The sequence below is a fragment of the Salvelinus alpinus genome, chromosome 36 (assembly GCF_045679555.1).
Source record: "Salvelinus alpinus chromosome 36, SLU_Salpinus.1, whole genome shotgun sequence".
Lineage (NCBI taxonomy): Eukaryota > Metazoa > Chordata > Actinopteri > Salmoniformes > Salmonidae > Salvelinus > Salvelinus alpinus.
In genome coordinates, this window is record NC_092121.1 from 7,737,915 (window position 1) to 7,757,688 (window position 19,774).

Here is a 19,774-nt window from a genome sequence, read left to right on the forward strand (position 1 = left end):
AGGTCTTCCAGTCTCGGCCGGCTGCGACACAGCCTGGGATCGAACCCGGGTCTGTAGTTACACCTCAGACCGCTGTGCAACTTGGGAGGACCAACCCTAACCTTAACCCCTTACCCTAACCCCTAGCCTAGCTAACCTTAGTCACCTAGCTAACGTTAGCGATAGTCACCTAGCCACCTAGCTAACGTTAGCCACAACAGAATGGAATTCATTACATATCATACATTTTACAAATCCGTAGCATATTGTGCGAATTGCAATGCATTGCATATCATACAAATTGTAAATCATAACAAATCATTCGAAATGGGATGATGGACATCCACAAATGAATACATACCATATGAAACGTAACATATCATAATTGGAGTGTCCTGGGTTTACATTTACTATGTTACGTCTAACCCTGAGTCCAGGTTGGTGTGTGTGTGTGTGAGTGTGAGTGTGTGTAATAGAGAGAGTGTTAGTGTGAGTGTGTTTGTCTTCACGCTGAATTCATTAACTCAGCCAGGACACAGATCGGCGGCCACACGCTAGCATGATGTCATGTCCCACTTCTTGTAACCCACTGAGAAGAGTGTGATCCAATCTGACCATGGGATAGTGCATCATGCAGCTTGGACAGTAGTCCATTAGTGACATATACTTATTGTACAAACCATTAGGGACACCTTCCTAATATTGAGGTGCACCCCCTTTTGCCGTCAGAACAGCCTCAGTTCGTTGGGGCATGGACTCTACAAGGTGTCGAAAGCATTCCACAGGGACGCTGGCCCATGTTGACTACAATGATTCCTACAGTTGTGTCAAGTTGGCTGGATGTCCTTTGAGTGGTGGACCATTTTTGATACACATGGGAAACTGTTGAGCGTGAAAAACCCAGCAGCATTGCAGTTCTTGACACACTAAAAATGGTGCGCCTGGCACCTACAACCATACCCCGTTCAAAGGAACTTTTGTCATGCCCGTTCAACCTCTGAATGGCACACATACAGTGGCAAGAAAAAGTATGTGAACCCTTTAGAATTACCTGGATTTCTGCATAAATTGGTCATAACATTTTATTTGATCTTCATCTAAGTCACAACAATAGACAAACACAGTCTGTTTAAACTAATAACAAACAATTATACGTTGTCATGTCTTTATTGAACACACCGTATAAACATTCACAGTGCAGGGTGGGAAAAGTATGTGAACCCTCGGATTTAATAACTGGTTGACCCTCCTTTGGCAGCAATAACCTCAACCAAAGTTTTCTGTCAGACCTGCACAACGGTCAGGAGGAATTTTGGACCATTCCTCTTTACAAAACTGTTTCAGATCAGCAACATTCTTGGGATGTCTGGTGTGAACCGCTCTTTTGAGGTCATGCCACAGCATCTCAATCGGGTAGAGGTCATGACTCTGACTAAGCCACTCCAGAAGGCATATTTTCTTCTGTTGAAGCCATTCTGTTGTTGATTTACTTCTGTGTTTGGGGCGTTGTCCTGTTGCGTCACCCAACTTCTGCCGAGGTTCAATTGTCGGACAGATAGCCTTACATTCTCCTGCAAAATGTCTTGATAAACTTGGGAATTCATTTTTCTGTTGATGATAGCAAGCTGTCCAAGGCCCTGAGACAGCAAAGCAGTCCCAAACCATGACACTCCTCCACCATACTTTATAGTTGGGATGAGGTTTTGATGTTGGTGTGCTGTGCCTCCACACATAATGTTTTGTGTTCCTTCCAAACAACTGAACTTTAGTTTCATCTGTCCACAGAATATCTTGCCAGTAGCGCTGTGGAACATCCAGATGCTCTTTTGCGAACTTCAGACGTGCATGAATGTTTTTTTGGGACAGCAGTGGCTTCTTCCGTGGTGTCCTCCCATGAACACCATTCTTGTTTAGTGTTTTACATATCGTAGACTCGTCAACAGAGATGTTGGCATGTTCCAGAGATTTCTTTAAGTCTTTAGCTGACACTCTAAGATTCTTCTTAACCTCATTGAGCATTCTGCGCTTTGCTCTTGGAGTCATCTTTGCAGGTCGGCCACTCCTAGGGAGAGTAGCAACAGTGCTGAACTTTCTTCATTTATAGACCATTTGTCTTACCATGAACCGATGAACATCAAGGCTTTTAGAGATACTTTTGTAACCCTTTCCAGCTTTATGCAAGTCAACATTTCTTAATCTTGGGTCTTCTGAGATCTCTTTTGTTTGAGGCATGGTTCACATTAGGCAATGCTTCTTGTGAATAGCAAACTCCAATTTTGTGAGTGTTTTTATAGGGCAGGGCAGCTCTAAGCAACATCTCCAATCTCGTCTCATTGATTGGACTCCAGGTTAGCTGACTCCTGACTCCAATTAGCTTTAGGATAAGTCATTAGCCTAGGGGTTTACATACTTTCCCCAACCTACACTGTAAATGTTTAAATTATGTATTCAATATAGACAAGATAAATACAATAATTTGTGTGTTATTAGTTTAAGCAGACTGTGTTTGTCTGTTATTGTGACTTAGAATAAGATCAGATCTAATTTTATGACCAATTTATGCAGAAATCCAGATAATTCCAAAGGTTTCGCATACTTTTTCTTGCCACTGTACACAATCAATGTCTCAATTGTCTCAAGGCTTAAAAATCGTTCTTTAACCTGTCTCCTCCCCTTCATCTACACTGATTGAAGTTGATTTAACAAGTGACATCAATAAGGCATCATATCTTTCACCTGGATTCACCTGGTCAGTCTATGTCATGGAAAGAGCAGGTATTCCTAATGTTTTGTACACTCAGTATATATCCTATGGTCAAATGCAGAGGTGCTTAATAGATGGACAAACAAAATGCATGAACTGTGAATTATATGACTAATAATAAAATAGCTTTTAGGTTGTGAGTGAGCTAAAAGAAAGGGGAAATAGGGACACAGGTACTGAAGTCTTAAAGGGATACTTCAGGAGGCAATGAAGACCGTTATCTACTTCCCCAGATTTGTATGTCTCTGCATGCAGTTTGAAGAGAGTTGCTAACTAGCGGTAGCGCAATTGCTAACTAGCGTTAGTGCAATGACTGGAAGTGTCCGGTTTTGTATCACTTGAATGAGGAGCAACACAGACAGCAAACACACAACAGCCCAACAAGTGGCACTTCAATCCAAAACAACAGCACACCCACTCCTCTGCTGAGCTCTCACCACTCTCTACATCACTGTCACAGCCTGAATTACTGTCTTGACTGGCTGCCCCTCTCCAGTACCACTTACACACAGTGTTGGGAAGTGGTGAACTACATATAGTTCTACTAGTAATTTAATTTAATTTAATTTTGTAGTAGTAGTGGAGTGATAGTTGGACTAAGTGGAAGTTGAACTAAAATCAAATCTAGGTCGTGTTTTCAGTAGTTCATTATTTGTTTTGCCATGTAGTGGTGTAGCTTCAATCTATAGCTAGTTGACTCCTAATATCGCTAGTAGTAATAAGTATAATTTTGTCGTCATCTGTTGTTGTTTAGTACTGTATTTTTGCTAGCTAGGGCCATTTACTTTAAGTGCTGTCTGTCTTTCCGGTAGCCTACTTAGCTTACTTAGTGTATGAACTGCTGACTGCTCAGCAACCACTAGGCTACCTGGGGTGGTTAGAGCGTTGGGCCAGTAACCAAAAGTTTGCTAGATCGAATCCCCGAGCTGCCAAGGTAAAAATCTGTTGTTCTGCCCCTGAACAAGGCAGTTAACCCACTGTTCTTAGGCCGTCATTGTAAATAAGAATTTGTTCTTAACTGACTTGCCTAGTTAAAAAGGTTATATATTTTTTTTAATTACTTGCAGCTGATTGTTGATACATCAACCAGGAATGCAGGGAAATTTGTGACTGTTATTGTTTTGGTAATCAGTGGCTGTATTGGAGGGGGAGTGGTTTCTCCTCTCCTATGCAATCAGCAATTAGTACCGGGAGGTATGCTCTTCACCTCAGCTAGGCAATTAGCAATTAGTGTCAAGCCAGTCAAGGCTTCAAGACGGATCACTCAACCGAGACTGCTCGCCTCTGTGTCACGGAGGCTCTCCGCACTCCCAAAGCTGACTCTCTCTCCTCTGTTCTCATCCTCCTAGATCTATCTGCTGCCTTTGACACCATGAACCATCAGATCGTCCTTTCCACCCTCTCAGGGCTGGGCGTCTCAGGGTCTGCACACTCTTGGATTGCATCCTACCTGGCAGGCCGCTCCTACCAGATGACATGGAGAGGATCTATGTCTGCACCACTTACTCTCACTACTGGTGTCCCCCAGGGCTTGGTTCTAGGCCCTCTCCTCTTCTCTCTATAAGTAGCCAGGTGGTAAAAGCATGTAGCTGTATTCATTTATATCCACTAGATGGCACAGTTCCTTTAAGAGATCCTTAAATAATGTGTGAGAGAGGTTATAAGATTGTGCGTGCACAGTGTGTAAGAGTGAGAGCAAGCAATTACACTGGAGAGCTGTTGAAATCCATCATGGGTCCAACGATACTTTAGATGGGTAAATATTGCTTTTTTATCTTACTCTTGTACCGGAATCTATCATATTCTGCATCATCTGCAGTGTATACGTGTTCGTTTTGTAATATTTATGCAAGATGGTCATGTTAGCCTGTTGATACTTTCAGATTGACATGAGGATGTTAGCTTCTTGCCAGCTGAATACCAGTGCTCTCAGAACCACGTGGCGGCGTTGATAACATTATTTGAAGCGTGAGTAAATATCAGAATGACATTCTATTTCATGTAAAGCTTCAGGGTGTTGTATTTTATTTTATTTTTGAATCATAATTTAAATGTTGATATGATATTTCCCCCAGTGCATTATGGGTGAGATGAGGATCTACTGTTCCATGTGGGGTTAGGGCATCACGTGGACAGTGTGTTTGTAAGTATTCATATTGTTTTATGACTAAATGTATGTTTGTTTTTCATGCACAATGTCATTTTGATCATGGTCATCTTGTACCCAGATATCTGAAATGTTAGAAGTCCATTCTAACTGTGAACATTGTGGTCTCTGTATTTTCTTGTGTTTTTCTATGGAAAGCAGAGCCACTACCGTTTATGCATTTCACTTTGTATTTATTGTACTCAGATTGGTTATATGCACTTTACTAACAGATGTATTTCACTTGATCGTGATTGAAACTGAACTTTACTTTATGGTGACTTCAACTTGCGGTGATTGCCCTCCTACATTATCCTATTTGAAATGTAAGCTTTGACAGAATAAACAACCCAAAATTAGTTTGTGTCCTGTGAAGGGTTTACTTTCGCCAGGCTACATATACACAGGGTTGGGGATGTAAGGGATTACAAAAAAACGGTAACTGATATCCGTTATGTTACCAGCAAAAATATTGTAATCAGACTACAGAGACTTTTGAAAAACTAGATGATTACTTCAAGGATTACTTTTAAATTCCAAATGGATGTTTGCGGGGAAAATTTGTGACACTTCTCTGTTTTCTTAATGACAATCAAATCAGCATTGTAAAAAGGCGCAACTTTAAGTTTGTTCCACCTGAGCGTGTCTGACCCCAAGTCAGAGGCCACTATGATGACACACCAAATGTGTTTGATGGATCGTGGACAAATATGAGAAATAGGCTTTTGTAGGCTACAGTCCAATCTATATCTTCCAATGGTGCGACTGCTGTCGGCATCCAAAGATTATCCAACTTGAATAAACGCTTGGAGGTCAGGATGAGAGCAGTGGTGTAGTCTATGGTGATTCGGATATCACTTATTATTGGTACCTACGTAGCGCATTGATGTGAATCACACTGCTGCTCTCTCATTTAGCTATTTGTGCCTTACGGCTTGTGGTTGTCGTGGACGGCAGTTCAGAAATCCAAATCTGTATTTGAACCCAATAATGGTTGAATTTAAGATGCCTATCAATCATTGTTTTTGAAACCAGTGGACAGCCAGTGAAAAATGCTCTTTTACAACAGCTGCACAGTGCGGATCCCAGCCTATGGAATAAAATTGGGGATTTTATTGCTCAATCTAATCTAATCTAATTCATGCTGATAAAAAACTAAATCCATAGGCCTAATGGACACATGCTCAAACTCGTACACTTTTGATAGACTTAACAAGGCAATCTGTAGTTGCTACATCCATTTTTGGACTTATAAATGATATATAGTAATGTAGAGACATAATTGAATCATATTATTATGTCACGCCTGCTCCCGCTCTCCCTCCCTGGCGCCAGGCTGCCCAGCACTACACACTCCTGCCACCATCATTACGCACACCTTTTTCCCTCATCACACTCTTCAGTAATTCATTGGACTCACCTGGACTCAATCACCTGTTTTCATTACCTCCCCTATATTTTTCTGTTCCCTAGGCTGTTCCCGGCTTCAGCTTTATTGTCGTCATGTCGTTTTGTTCCCCCTGTTCTTTTTTTTTGTGTGTGAATTTTTACCCCCTTTTCTCCCCAATGTCGTGGTATCCAATTGTTAGTAGTTACTATCTTGTCTCATCGCTACAACTCCCGTACGGGCTCGGGAGAGACGAAGGTCGAAAGCCATGCGTCCTCCGAAACACAACCCAACCAAACCGCACTGCTTCTTAACACAGGTTAGCGTGCACTACGCCCGGCCCGCCACAGGAGCCGCTAGAGCGCGATGAGACAAGGATATCCTTACCGGCCAAACCCTCCCTAACCCGGACGACGCTAGGCCAATTGTGCGTCGCCCCACGGACCTCACGGTCGCGGCCGGCTGCGACAGAGCCTGGGCGCGAACCCAGAGTCTCTGGTGGCACAGCTAGCACTTGTTCCCCCTGTTCTGACGATGTTCCTGTTCTGTCACTTGTCTGTTCATTAAATGTTCACTCCCTGTACTTGCTTCTCATCTCCAGCTTCGGTTCTTACATTATTATATGCAGTAGAAAGCGATGGGTTATAATAAGCCTATACAACCAACCCGAAAAGTAAAATTTAACAGCCATACATGGCCAGCTATGTAGACTTTAATATTGCTTTATCCTGCAATAGATGTCATTCAATTGGTAACATACCTTTTTGTCTTCTTCTAATGCCTCTTAAGGGAAAAGTAATCTAAAAGTAACTGAATGTAATCCGATTCCGTTACTGAGTTTGGGTAATCCAAAAGTTACGTTACTGATTACAATTTTGGACAGGTAACTAGTAACTGTAAAGGATTACATTTAGAAAGTAATCTACCCAACCCTGCATATACACCAAGTCACTCGGCTCCGTCATATCCTCACATGGTCTCTCCTATCATTGCTATGCAGATGACATCGAACTCCTTTTCTTCTTCAGCCCCTTCTGACACCCATGTGGAGACATCTCTGCGTGCCTGGCAGATATCGTGCCTGGTCCACGACCTCAAGCTCAACCTTGACAAGACGGAGCTTTCTTATTTCTCCTATATCTCCAGACACTTCAAAACCTTATTCCTTAGGATTTCATTTTTTTACTGTCTTTTTTGCCATTGATGAATGTGTTATTCAATGTGTTTCTGTGGTATTTGGTACTGAAGGCCCAATTCAATATTTTATCAAATACTTTTCAAATATATTTTTGGGATACCTAAAGGGTCCTAAAATGTTAAATTAAATAGCTAAATGATCCATGGTAGAACCATTTTAAAACAATTCCATATGCAAGTTCATAACCCACCCCCCAACATCTTAGACTCTAGAGAATTTGTGTTAATCCCACTTGACACCATGCGATTTGAATGAGATATAAATATATATTTAAATCCGTATAGCGGTAGTTCTGAGTTAAAATGTAAAGGTAACTGCCGATTTGAGCCCACATATGCAGCATTTGGAGTCTCCACGAACGCAGGGACATTGCCTTTAAATCGAGCTATAACGCTGATCTTCCTCAATACTTCGGCGATACGAATTGAATCCTGCCCAAAATCAATAGATAAAAGGTGGTCATATTTTCAGTGACCCGCTGACACAAAATCAAAATGGAAATCTTACAATGAAAAGTCACAATGTATTAAACGCAACTTGTTCACAACTTGTAAATTACCTCACCAGTAAATTACAATCAATCAAACCCATTGTAACACTGCAGGCATCCCAATTAGGTGGGCACGGAGGGTGGCACAAAGGCAGAAAGGCTTGAGTAAAGGGTATACTTACGGGTGCCATCAAAGTGGTTGGCGATGGTGTCCAGGAAGGTGTTCTGGGGGGCCAGGAGGCCCTTCATCACAGGCATGTTGTCCAACGATGAAGACAGAGCTGGGCTCACCAAGTCACTCCATCCCCGAACAGACAGAGCTGAGAGGAGGGCGAGTCAGACCAACGTGACTCTACAGTCTGCACTTCAACAGATGCTTCTCCTTGATCTTGCCTCAGCACTCAGCTACAGGTCAGCTGGGTATCAGTGGCATTTACCTCAGTCTCAGGTTTATAGCCTTCTTTCTTCCACCTTTCCTCTTCTTTACCCCAAGTAAGGCTGATAATCTTTCTCTTTAGCTCCTTCCTTCGCTGTAGTGTGAGTAGTTATTCTTCTCACCGTGGATCAAGCTACGGTGTTGTAACTCACTGTCAGCTTAGAGTCATCAAGTTAGGTAGTGTATCTCTCTGTTCTTCTCTCCTCACAGATCAGTCTGAAGTCTCATCTCGCCCCAGCAGGAGAGCAGGATGCGCACGCCACTTCCGTTATCTGAGTCTGTACTCTCTCTCTCTCTCTCTCTCTCTCTCTCTCTCTCTTCTCTCTATCCCACAGTCTTTGCCATTCTCTATCGCTCTCTCACCCCTTTCTCCCTGTTTCTGTTTCTTTGTCTCTCTCTCCCTCCCTCTACTCTCTCTTTCTCTACCTCCCTTTCCTCTTTCTCTTTTGTCTCTCTCTCTCTTTCCCCGAAAGCGAGAGCCCCCTGCTTCTTTCCACTTCTCACTGTTTATTAACAATCAACTTCTCTGTTCGTTCTCCTTCTTGCGCACGCTCTATACCTTATTTTACTCTGTCCTCTCGCCATCTCTCTCCTTCACACACTAATAGGCACTCTCTCTTGTTGCACCCCCTCTAACAGAAACACTGGCAGTCAGTAGACCAGTGAATCTCATCTGGCTTTCTCTTTCGTTCTGCCCCTCCCCTCCCTCTTTTTCTGCTATACACACCACTGCCATCATCCACTTCTGATCCTGTATCCTTACTAGGAAATAGGGATGAGAATACCCATGTATACCTGTTGACATGCACAGGGAGGCAAATTGTACACGCACGCATTTAGGCACACACGCACGCACGCACACACACACAGCTTTAGAATATATAAGGAACAAGATTCACATGTATATACATAAAGAAATACATCATTAAAAGCCTCTAAGGTCTTATAAGCATCTTACCCAGCTAGCACATAATGTTCTGAGAACCATGTTTCTTAGAGCTTGGTGAGAGCATGGTTGTCCTCTGGTTATTTTGCATACAAACTTCCCACAACGTTCTGGGAATGGTTCAGGATAGTTGCTTGGCCTTAGAACACTCTCAGCACATTTAAGGAGCTTGACAAAAAAACATAATTTTCTTGGTATTTCATTACTTTAACAGAACATTTCCTAAAAGTTCAAACCTGGTTATATTTAATTTAACTTTTGGTAATGTTCTAGAAACGTTCTCCAACTGGTTTGGCATTGGGAATGTTCTCAAATAGTTCAGAGAACATTGAGAAACAACGTTCTTCTGTGGGATTTCAGTACTTCAGCATAACGTTTTCTGTAGGTTTTCTCATGGTTCTATTTACAGTCATTTTCTCGGAACATTAAGAAGACTTTCCATAAAAACTACAAGAAAACATTAGTAACGTTCAAAGAATGTTTTAAGAATGCTTCTTAAAACATATACATTCTGTTCTCAGGGTCAACAAGGGGTCTCTCTGTCCTCTGTCTTGTTAAGTGTGTTCAGATGTGTTGGCCGCGTCCACTAATTGGCCACACCTGATGTTAATGAGCGCTTGTTTCCTTTGAAATGGAGTCTGTTTGAATAGACTAAAATTAACAGCTTTGTATGAGTTAAAAAAACATGGCATGCTAGCTCCATCCTAGGGGCCCAGTGGACTAATTCCTTAGATAGAAGCTCATAGGTTCAAATCCCACTGATGCCGTGCCACAATAAAAAATAAATGTGTTTGCATGATTAATGCTAAGCAAATTAATTTCCATATGTCCTATCTGTGCTTGGAGTTCAAAACAATTAACCTAACGTCACGCCCTGATCATAGAGAACCATTGTTTCTCTATGGTATAGTAGGTCAGGGCGTGACTAGGGGGTGCTTTAGTATATGTTATTTCTATGTGGGTATTCTAGTTTTCATATTTCTATGTTGGTGATTTGTATGGTTCCCAATTAGAGGCAGCTGGTAATCGTTGTCTCTAATTGGGGATCATATTTAAGTAGCTGTTTTTCCCACCTGTGTTTGTGGGATATTGTTTTGAGTTAGTGCACGTAGCATCTCTGTAGTCACGGTTCGTTGTTTGTTTATTGTTTATTTGTTTTTGTCTTTGCTTAGTTTCACTTTCTAATAAATCATGTGGAACTCAACATCCGCTGCGCCTTGGTCCGACATTTATTCTAGCGAACGTGACACCTAAGCTAGCAGTGTTATTAAAAGTCTTATTGAAACAGTCAGTGAAAGTTGAGGAAGCTACAAAAAAAATAATTCCAAATAACCTTTACATTTCATTCTCAGAATGTTAATAAAACCTCCCAGGAAAACTTTCAGGAAACCATAGTAAAATGCTCTCAGAACCTCCCTGCAACCTAAAAATGTACATTCTCAGAACCCCCAAAAAACGTTCAGTTTTACCAGTCAGGAAAATTATGGCTTCATTCCCAGAACAAATGGGAAACCTAAAATGTACATTCCCACAACATAGAAGGAACCAAATGTGCTAGCTGGGTAGCTTAGTACTGCATGAGTAGATGAATATAGAAATGTATCCCAGACAGACTCCCTCCCTCTCTTAAGCATCTGCTCTAATTAGCACCTCTTCTATACCTACCAGGCGATCTGACACGTAACCGAGGGAAAACATGGCACGGTGAGCGCGTGCTGGTGTATTTCTGTCGATATGGCGAATTGTTGGTGTGTTTGTGACCAGGTGAGTGGATGGAAGCGCTGTACGCACGAAGAACACACAAACAAGACTGCAGAATAGCCTGAGACTTTACTTCCATTATAATGGTTACAATGCTGTTTTTCAGTTATTACCGATATATAAAGTACAAACATTTAGAAAGAAGATACAAGGTGAGAAGAGAGGGACAAAAAATGTGGCAAGAGAATGTAATGCAATGATGGAGAAACACAGTGGGTCTTGACCTCGATCTTTGGCTTTACAACAGACTACAACATGTGGCCTCTGAGTAACACAGAGATCCATACAGACTTGAGCCTTGAAGCAGCTCCATGCTGCCCCCATGAGAAAAGTTGTGAAAGAGGAAGAATCATGGAGTCAGTTTGGAGAGGGAGGGCAGGTTAGAATGAATGAGAGAAAATACAGCAGACCTCCAGCTTTCACAGAAACCAAGGTATTTCTGGGAAAAGTACTTTTCTGGTACATACACTCACTTGAACAAACACACCTACCCATCCAGACATGTGCTCATGGTTGATTGAGGGGTTGATGATTTGGGCTGGTTGGGGCTATTGGGGTTGTCTGACCGTGATGCCAGTAATGTGATGCCATAACATAGACACAACTAGATGACTCAACCCTCATGACAGTCACTTTCTTCATATTTACTTTCCCATCACCTAAAATACAGAGACACCAGGGAAGCAAATACATATGTGTTACATGTGAACATTATCACATTTATTACACCAGTGAGATCATATACAATATTTACAACATTACTAACAAAATTACTAACATCTACTCCACAAACAAATTAAATCTTAAAGGAACATTTTACCCAAAACCCATGTTTTCATATATTTTTCATTAGTTCATGTTTGACGCAGTCCCTCAAAAATGATGCATCAACATTGATGTTTTCCAGATGAGTCACTTGAATGGTAGTTGTAAAACCAACTGGGCCGTGGTAGTGAGGTCCGTCTCTAAAATGGGAAACAAGCGCATGAGCGGTTCTGCTGTGTCTTCGGTCCTCTTCCCCATCGTTAAGATTCCCGCCGCTTGGTTCCGTGACCCGTGGAGTAGCTGACTCAACCGGCTCTGGAAGCGACGTTCATCAGTTTCTTTCCGTTTACTGAGTGTGAGGATTCCAGCGGCTGCGTCATCAGTGAGGGGTCCCCTTGTCCCCGTCCCATTACCTGAGCGACAGAGCAGGACGTAAAGACGGCAGGAGTGGGATTTCTGTCTGCAAGAGTTGGCAACCTCCTGAGCGTCACAGGCCAGATGAGAGACGAGTAGCAACAAGATGAGAACCTTGAGTTTCTGTCAGTAAAAGCAGATACAATATTTCAGTGTTAGAACTTCATGAGAGACAGAGACAGAGAGACAGAAAGAGAGAGAGAGATTCCCATTTTTTTATGTCACATGCAGAAGTACAGTGAAATGCCTTTCTTGCAAACTCAAACATAAACAAAGGAGAGAGTGAGATAGAGAGAGAGACGCATAGGCCTATGTTAATATAACTTTATGGTTAATATGAAAAATGAAAGCTAAAACGTACTCAGGAATATTAATTGAGAACAATTTCAGATAGCTTTTAGTCACGTCTGCTAACAACTATCAGTTTTAGAATATTTTCTTCAGACTAGGTCTTGCTATTTTTGAAAGACTATGTAATTGCATAATACCCTTAAACCCATTAGCAAAAACCCTATTCAATAGACTGAAAGGAACTCAAACCCATGAAAATATCAGAGCAGCGACTGACACGCTAAGTGCAAATAGTGGTGTTCCATCTCCATTCTAAAAACACTCAATGCAAATTAGGGAGCATTAGCGAGCATTACCATTCATATTTAAATGCATCCCAAAACAATACCTGATGTACTTTTCTGAACACCCCCTTTTGTACCTACATGACCTTTGTCTGAGGCCCATAATGGCTGCTTAAATTATTCCACAGTGAAAACATCTAATAGAAAGCTGTGTTACATAGTCGATCCTACCTTGGTGGTTGAGCACGCTGTGTCCATCCCTGGTGCTGTAGTAAGGTGCTTTGTGTTGAGACACATGTTCTGCTAGAGGCTGTGGGATCCACTTCTACTATCACCTCTCTCTGAAGCCGGTCTCCTTTTATAAGGCCCTATGTCGTCTCGTTTACACCCTCCATAGACGTCATTAAGATATCTTTAGTCCAGTCGGCGGGGACATCAACAAAAAGACTGTCCATCAATGCTCATTTTCTGTTGTAGCGTTTGACCCGTTTGCTCATTTGATGGGTCTATCAGAAGTCCTTAATGACTCTGATCCTGCCACAGACCATCTCTAGGATATTTCCCGGGTTTTGAATAAAGTAGTGGAATGCTATTATGTCAGGCTGGTGGCGAGCTTCGTTAGGACATAGCGCTATGATTAGTGGTGAGGGAGACATGGTTAATTAGCTGCAGCAATAAGACATGGTCTCATCAAAGGTATGAGGGAACACAAAGAACCATCCCTGATAACCTTTAGAAGCTGACTGACTGAATGGTCTGTAATTAGAGGGTCATGTAACAGTCCTAATGAGGGCTAATGATCATTCTCTCTATTGTATTAAACATGTGTCGCTCCGGGAATACTGACACACCTAGAACAGTGTGTTGTTGCTTTATCCCCCTAGCTATTGGTCATTGGTGGTAGAGGCACCTTGTTCCCCTTTCCCTTTCCCTATAGGGCGGCAGGTAGCCTAGTGGTTAGAGCGTTGGGCAGTGCTTAATTTGTAAATCGGGAGGTCCCGGAACACATAGTGAGCATGAGAGGGTGTTATCCGGGGGGCTCTGAGTTACTGGAACACATTGAGAAAAAAAGTGTCAAACACAACGTAGCGGCGCAGCAGACAGAGCAAACAGCCATTCATATCATTTTCAATGTAGCAGTAGAACAAATATCACAATATTGGAAAATAACTTCAAGTAAATTAAATCAATGTAGACTACAGCAGAACACACATAGAAGAATATATAGGCTTCCAGCCTATGTGATATGACACACCACTATATGACCAAAATGTGGACACCTGCTCGTCGAACATCTCATTCCAAAATCATGGGCATTAATATGGAGTTGGTCCCCCCTTTGCTGCTATAACAGCCTCTCTTCTGTGAAGGCTTTCCACTAGATGTTGCAACATTGCTGCTTCCATTCAGCCACAAGACCGTTAGTGAGGTCGGGCGATTAGGCCTGACTCGCAGTTGGCGTTCCAATTCATCTCAAAATAATTTCTGTATGGACCTCGATTTGTGCACGGGGGTATTGTCACGCTGAAAACCATGAAAAAGAGCCCCAGACCATTATTCCTCCTCCACCAAACTTTACAGTTGGCACTATGCATTGGGGCAAGTAGCATTCTCCTGGCATCTGCCAAACCCAGATTTGTCCGTGGGACTGCCAGATTGTGAAGCTTGATTTATATTTCTCCAGAGAACGCGTTTCCACTGCTCCAGAGTCCAATGGCGGCGAGCTTTACACCACTCCAGCCGACGCTTGGCATTGCGCATGGTGATCTTAGGCTTGTGTGCGGCTGTTCTTGTTCAGACGTCGCTTCCAGAGGCAATTTCGAACTCGGTAGTGAGTGTTGCAACCGAGTACAGAAAATGTTAACGCTCTACGCGCTTCAGCACTCAGCGGTCCCGTTCTGTGAGCTTGTGTGGCCTAACACTTTGCGGCTGAGCCGTTGTTGCTCCTAGATGTTTTCACTTCACAATAACAGCACTTACAGTTGTCCGGGGCAGCTCTAGCAGGGCAGAAATCTGACGAACTGACTTGTTGGAAAGGAGGCATCCTATTACGGTGAAAGTAACTGAGCTCTTCAGTAAGGCCATTCTACCGCCAGTGTTTGTCTATGGAGATTGCATGGCTGTGTGCTCGATTTTAGACACCTGTCAGCAACAGCTGTGGCTGAAATAGCCAAATCCACTAATTTGAAGGGGTGTCCACATGCTTTTGTATATATTGTGTATGAGAATATATAGGCCTCTTGCCTATGTGATAATATGACACACATATTCTGATTAACTTCAGTACAGAACAAGTTTGTAAAGAAAAAAAAGATCCTAGCTTAGTTTTCAAAACCTCATACAATGACTCACCCCATGTCAAGTTCATTTAAGTCCTCAGAGTGAATTTCTTGCTCAAAGCCATGAGCGGACCTGTGGATGTGACGTTTAGCCTCCTTCCAAGGCTGTTCTGAAGACTCTGGCTGTAGTGTCTATTTTGATTTATTTTGAGTGTTAACTATAACCTGGGTGTCTTCTTTAGACATGTCTACAAGGCTTGCTGCCACCAAATGTCCCTTGGTTCAGGCATGTTCAAAAACCTTTTTTTTATGGCCGTTTCTTTTATTATTATTATTTACGTCTGAGGCAGAGGATGTTAATGTACATTCCACCCACTCTTTTGCTAGTTTAATCCCTCCAGTCGTTTCTAGACTCAGGCTACCTACCTTTTTGCATGTTGTACAGCCCAGCTTTGAATTTTGCATGACAAGCCAGAGTTATCATCTTGAACTGCAAATTGCACCTTCTCCGAGCACTTCGTCGGTGTATGACGCACTGCAGGCTTCCTTATTTTCCCTCTGTCAATTAGGTTAGTATTGTGAAGTAACGGCAATGTTGATCCATCCTCAGTTTTCTCCTATCACAGCCATTAAACTCTGTAACTGTTATAAAGTCACCATTGGCCTGTAGGTGAAATCCCTGAACTGTTTCCTTCCTCTCCGGCAACTGAGTACAGAGATGAGGTAGTCATAAAAAAAGGATGTTAAACACTAGTATGGCACACAGAGTGAGTCCTGAACTAATTTAAGCTTGCCATAACAAAGGGATTGAATACTTATTTCAGCTTTTCATTTTGAATACATTTGTAGAAATGTATTAAAACATAATTCCACTTTGACATTATAGGGTATTGTGTGTAGACCAGTGACACAAAATCTCAATGTAATCCATTTTAAATTCAGGCTGTAACACAGGAAAATGTGAAAAAAGTCAAGGGGTTTGAGTACTTTCTGAATACACTGTGTAAAACAGGACAAATATAAGCCTCCCCTATTTGACCTGGACCTATAATACCTGACTTTGGCAAAAGGCTTAATCCCTCATGTATATTTCCCTCATAGACACTGTCACTCAAAACATTTCCCCTACTATTTGTCGCCACCTTCTGGAGTTGCCTCAGAATTTCTTCATACAATATATTCCCCATTCTTTTCCTGCAGAAGGAATCCTACATATTCATGTCAGGTTGGCTGCCAGCATAAAGACACTGAGAATGTGGAAGAATTGAAGAATAGGAGGCAGGATGAACAACGAAGACAGTTTTAATGGGCCATTTTAAGGAGCTCATACAGAACCACATCACTTTGCAGTGAAACATAAGTCAGGTTATGGTTTGATCCAATTTTTGGAATGATGACCCCCAACCCAAACCCAAACTCACCCTGACCTCACCCTAACCCCTACACCCAACATTCCACACCACCTGTCTTGAGCTGCAGCACAGAACAACAGGTATCAAGTCACTGTATATGTAGAAGCAATATACTGTATATAAAATAATTGTAATATGAATACAACTAACATCAATTATAACAATAATAAGAATATCAACGGGATGTTTTGTTTCAGGGAGAATTATCAGAGATAAATGTAAAGGGTCTCTTCATTACTTGTACATACATACATTATACATCTATATAGATCCATAGTTTCTCTTTTAGGTTAGGTGTGTGTTTGATTGACAGCAGGAATCTGCCCCTGGTCCATGTTTCTCTTGTGATCTTTGACCTATAGAGTCCGTTAGTCTCCGCAGCGCAGACGGGGTCGACAGACTGTTCCAGTTAAAACAGGCTGGTGAGCTCTAACTAGTAGCTACCTCTGAGAGCTGGAGCGTGGGCAGAGCACGGCCACGCTCCCTCCTTCCATGGGACGACGACAGCAACACACGGGACGTTACGCACACAGCCCCTTGAGAGGCGCTAGGGAGACCCCCTACTAAGCGTCCAGGCATGTTGTGATTGACAATTAACAAAAATAAAAATCTTAATTAAGAGCACTGTGCAAGTGTATGGGGTCCTGCGGAGGTTGGAGTCTCCAGCAGGGGGAGCCAGTGCATCATTGTAGAGGCCAGGTAGGTAGTGACAGACAGAGAGAGGCTGCAGAGCTGCAGTCCTTTAACGTCTCTCTCACAGACAGCTCCCCAGGTTAGTTTGTGCAGTAATGGTCCTCTAGCTAGGATCCCTACAGAGCTCAGAGTCCGTGTGAGCTGCACTACGTTGTGCATTTCAACGGCAGCCTCCTCCTCGGCGAGAAGGGCAAAAGGGTTGAAGCTCGGGATGATGCATGGAAGGGCAGATCTACAGGTGTATGGAGTAAACATACGGGAGAAGATAGAGGAGGAGAGAAGGAAAGGACATGCTATGGGTATCCTAGGGGAATCCAAAGGCGAACTTGTGCGGTATGAAATGCCAATGTAAGGTGCCTGTACCCGCAGGGCACTGCCCAGAGAAAGACAGCGAGACTCTCCTGACAGACTGACTGACTCAACGAATTGACTGACTGAGAGACTGACTGAACTCGCTAATATGGGTGTTATTCGCTCTTTCGAATCCAAGAGAGAGAAATAGGACAGGAGAGAGAGCTGACAGAGACATTTCTTCTTTGTCTCTAAAACAATACATTTTCAAACTTGTGTCTCTTGTCTTTTACGATGAGTTTTCTTCCCTGTCCCCGTCCCTTGCTCTATTTGCTGTTTCTCTTCTGCTCTTTCCTTCTCACCATCTCTCTCCCTCTCCCTTTCCTTCTCCCTCTCCTTCTCCCTCTCCTCTCTGTCCATCTTCGGGGGTGTTAAAGGAACCATCCATGTTCTTTGCTCTTCTCCTCTCTGCTTCTCAAGCCCCCTCTCTCTTTCTATTCTCCTCTCCCTGTCTCTCTTTGGGTGGACTCCACTGCGGGTACAGGCAACGGGTCAGCAGGAACCATCGCTGGCCGTCTCGTTCTCAGAGATGGCCTCGTGAGAGCCTGCTGCCCTATACTGTGGGGGCTGTGGCGGGAGGGGAGGCAGGAGCGGACGCTGAGTCAGGGGATGGGGTTGAGTATGGAGCTGGGCCTGGAGCTTTGGTTGGGCCTCGGGCTGGGGTTCATCCAGGTGTTGGGACAGAGGCTGGGCCTGGGGTTGGGTCTGGGCCTGAGGTTGGAGATGGTGAGGTTGGGGTGGATGGTGGGGCTGGGCCTGGTACTGGGCCTGTGCTTGCAGTGGATGGTGTTGGAGCTGAGGGGAGGTAGCTCCGTTCTTGCTCAGGCCACAGGACTGGGTGGCACAGTGGATCTGACGCAGCGTGTCCAAAGCCTCACTCTTAGCGTGCTTCAGGAGGTCCGCCTGACCCTGAGAGAGAGAGAGAGAGAGAGAGAGAGAGAGAGAGAGAGAGAGAGAGAGAGAGAGAGAGAGAGAGAGAGAGAGAGAGAGAGAGAGAGAGAGAGAGAGACTCAGTGAGCACAGTCTGGCTATAGAGACCGGTCGTCACAGACAAACCTGGCTGCCCAGATAGGACAGGCTGTGCTCACTCTGCTCCAGGGGAGAGGTAGAGACAGAGCTGCATTTCCTATTACACTGTGACAAATACTCAGACCTAAGGGAATATTTCTTTCCCAAAATGATAATTCAATACAAAGAATTTGAAACTATAAAAGATGAAGAAAAAATCTAATATTTATTGGGTGAAAAGCCAAAATGTGCAGTGTTGGCAGCCAAATATGTGTCCTCCTGCCACAACCTGAGGGACAGCCAGTGAAAAGTGCAAAGTAATGTTGATAATATTTCCCATCTTGTTTTGTTTTGTCTTTCATACCAGGTCATGTGTCTTCTCAGTCATGTTGAGACTGGTCTACTACCATTGCTTTAATGTATTGTTGTTCTGATTAATATTGTTGTTGTAGTTGTTGTTAATGGTAATCCCATGTCCACTACTACTATTATTATTGCTGTTGGTCCCACCATTTATTTATATTTAAATATATATATATTTTGTATATATATACATATATATATATATTTTTTTTTATATGTATACTTTGACAATGTAAGTAATAATGAACTTGCCATGTCAATAAAGTCAATTGAATTGAATTGAATTGAGAGAGAGACAGAGAGAGAGAGAGAGAGAGAGAGAGAGAGAGAGAGAGAGAGAGAGAGAGAGAGAGAGAGAGAGAGAGAGGAAAGAGAGAGAGAGACAGGAAAGAGAGAGAAAGAATTCTCAGAGAGAGAATGCTGTCACTCATGTGTTTCAGTAATGCCCTCTATATCAGACGTTGTCAGAGGAAGACCCAAACATTTTTCAGACTCCAGCCACCCAAGCCATAGATAGTTCTCTCTGCTAGCGCACGGCAAGCGGTACCAGTGCACCAAGTCTAGAACCAACAGGACCCTAAGTAGCTCCTACCCCCAAGCCATAAGACTGCTAAATAGCACATCAAATGGATATACGCTGCTGCTTCTATGATCTATCCCGTTGCCTAGTCTCTTTAACCCTACCTATATGTATATAGCTACCTCAATTACCTCGTACCCCTGCACATCCACTCAGTATTGGTACTCCCTGTATATAGCCATGTTATTTTAACTCGTCATTGTTATGCGTTATTCCCTGTGTATTTA

General features: G+C 42.9%; 3 protein-coding genes across 4 annotated transcripts in view; all 3 read right to left on the minus strand.

Moving 5' to 3' along the window:
• The window catches only part of LOC139565113 (voltage-gated delayed rectifier potassium channel KCNH4-like), a 30,457-nt gene extending 21,434 nt beyond the window's left edge, over positions 1–9,023 (minus strand). For both annotated transcript variants that reach the window (XM_071385201.1, XM_071385200.1), the window contains exon 1: positions 8,147–9,023. In XM_071385201.1, coding sequence (XP_071241302.1) covers positions 8,147–8,222 — 76 coding nt within the window. In that variant the 5' untranslated portion in view covers positions 8,223–9,023. The remainder of the gene's footprint in view (positions 1–8,146) is intronic.
• Positions 9,024–11,162: 2,139 nt separating this feature from the next.
• On the minus strand, positions 11,163–13,297 carry LOC139564998 (hypocretin neuropeptide precursor-like). The gene is made up of 2 exons (XM_071384971.1): positions 13,093–13,297; positions 11,163–12,409 (listed from the first exon to the last, which is right to left on the minus strand). The coding sequence occupies exons 1-2, from the start codon at positions 13,156–13,158 to the stop codon at positions 12,020–12,022; spliced, it is 456 nt and encodes a 151-aa protein (XP_071241072.1). The 5' UTR covers positions 13,159–13,297; the 3' UTR covers positions 11,163–12,019.
• Positions 13,298–16,424: 3,127 nt separating this feature from the next.
• The window catches only part of LOC139565481 (inactive phospholipase C-like protein 2), a 111,330-nt gene continuing 107,980 nt past the window's right edge, over positions 16,425–19,774 (minus strand). Inside the window, exon 6 of the mRNA XM_071385861.1 lies at positions 16,425–18,505. Within this exon, the coding sequence (XP_071241962.1) occupies positions 18,089–18,505 (417 nt within the window). The 3' untranslated portion in view covers positions 16,425–18,088. The remainder of the gene's footprint in view (positions 18,506–19,774) is intronic.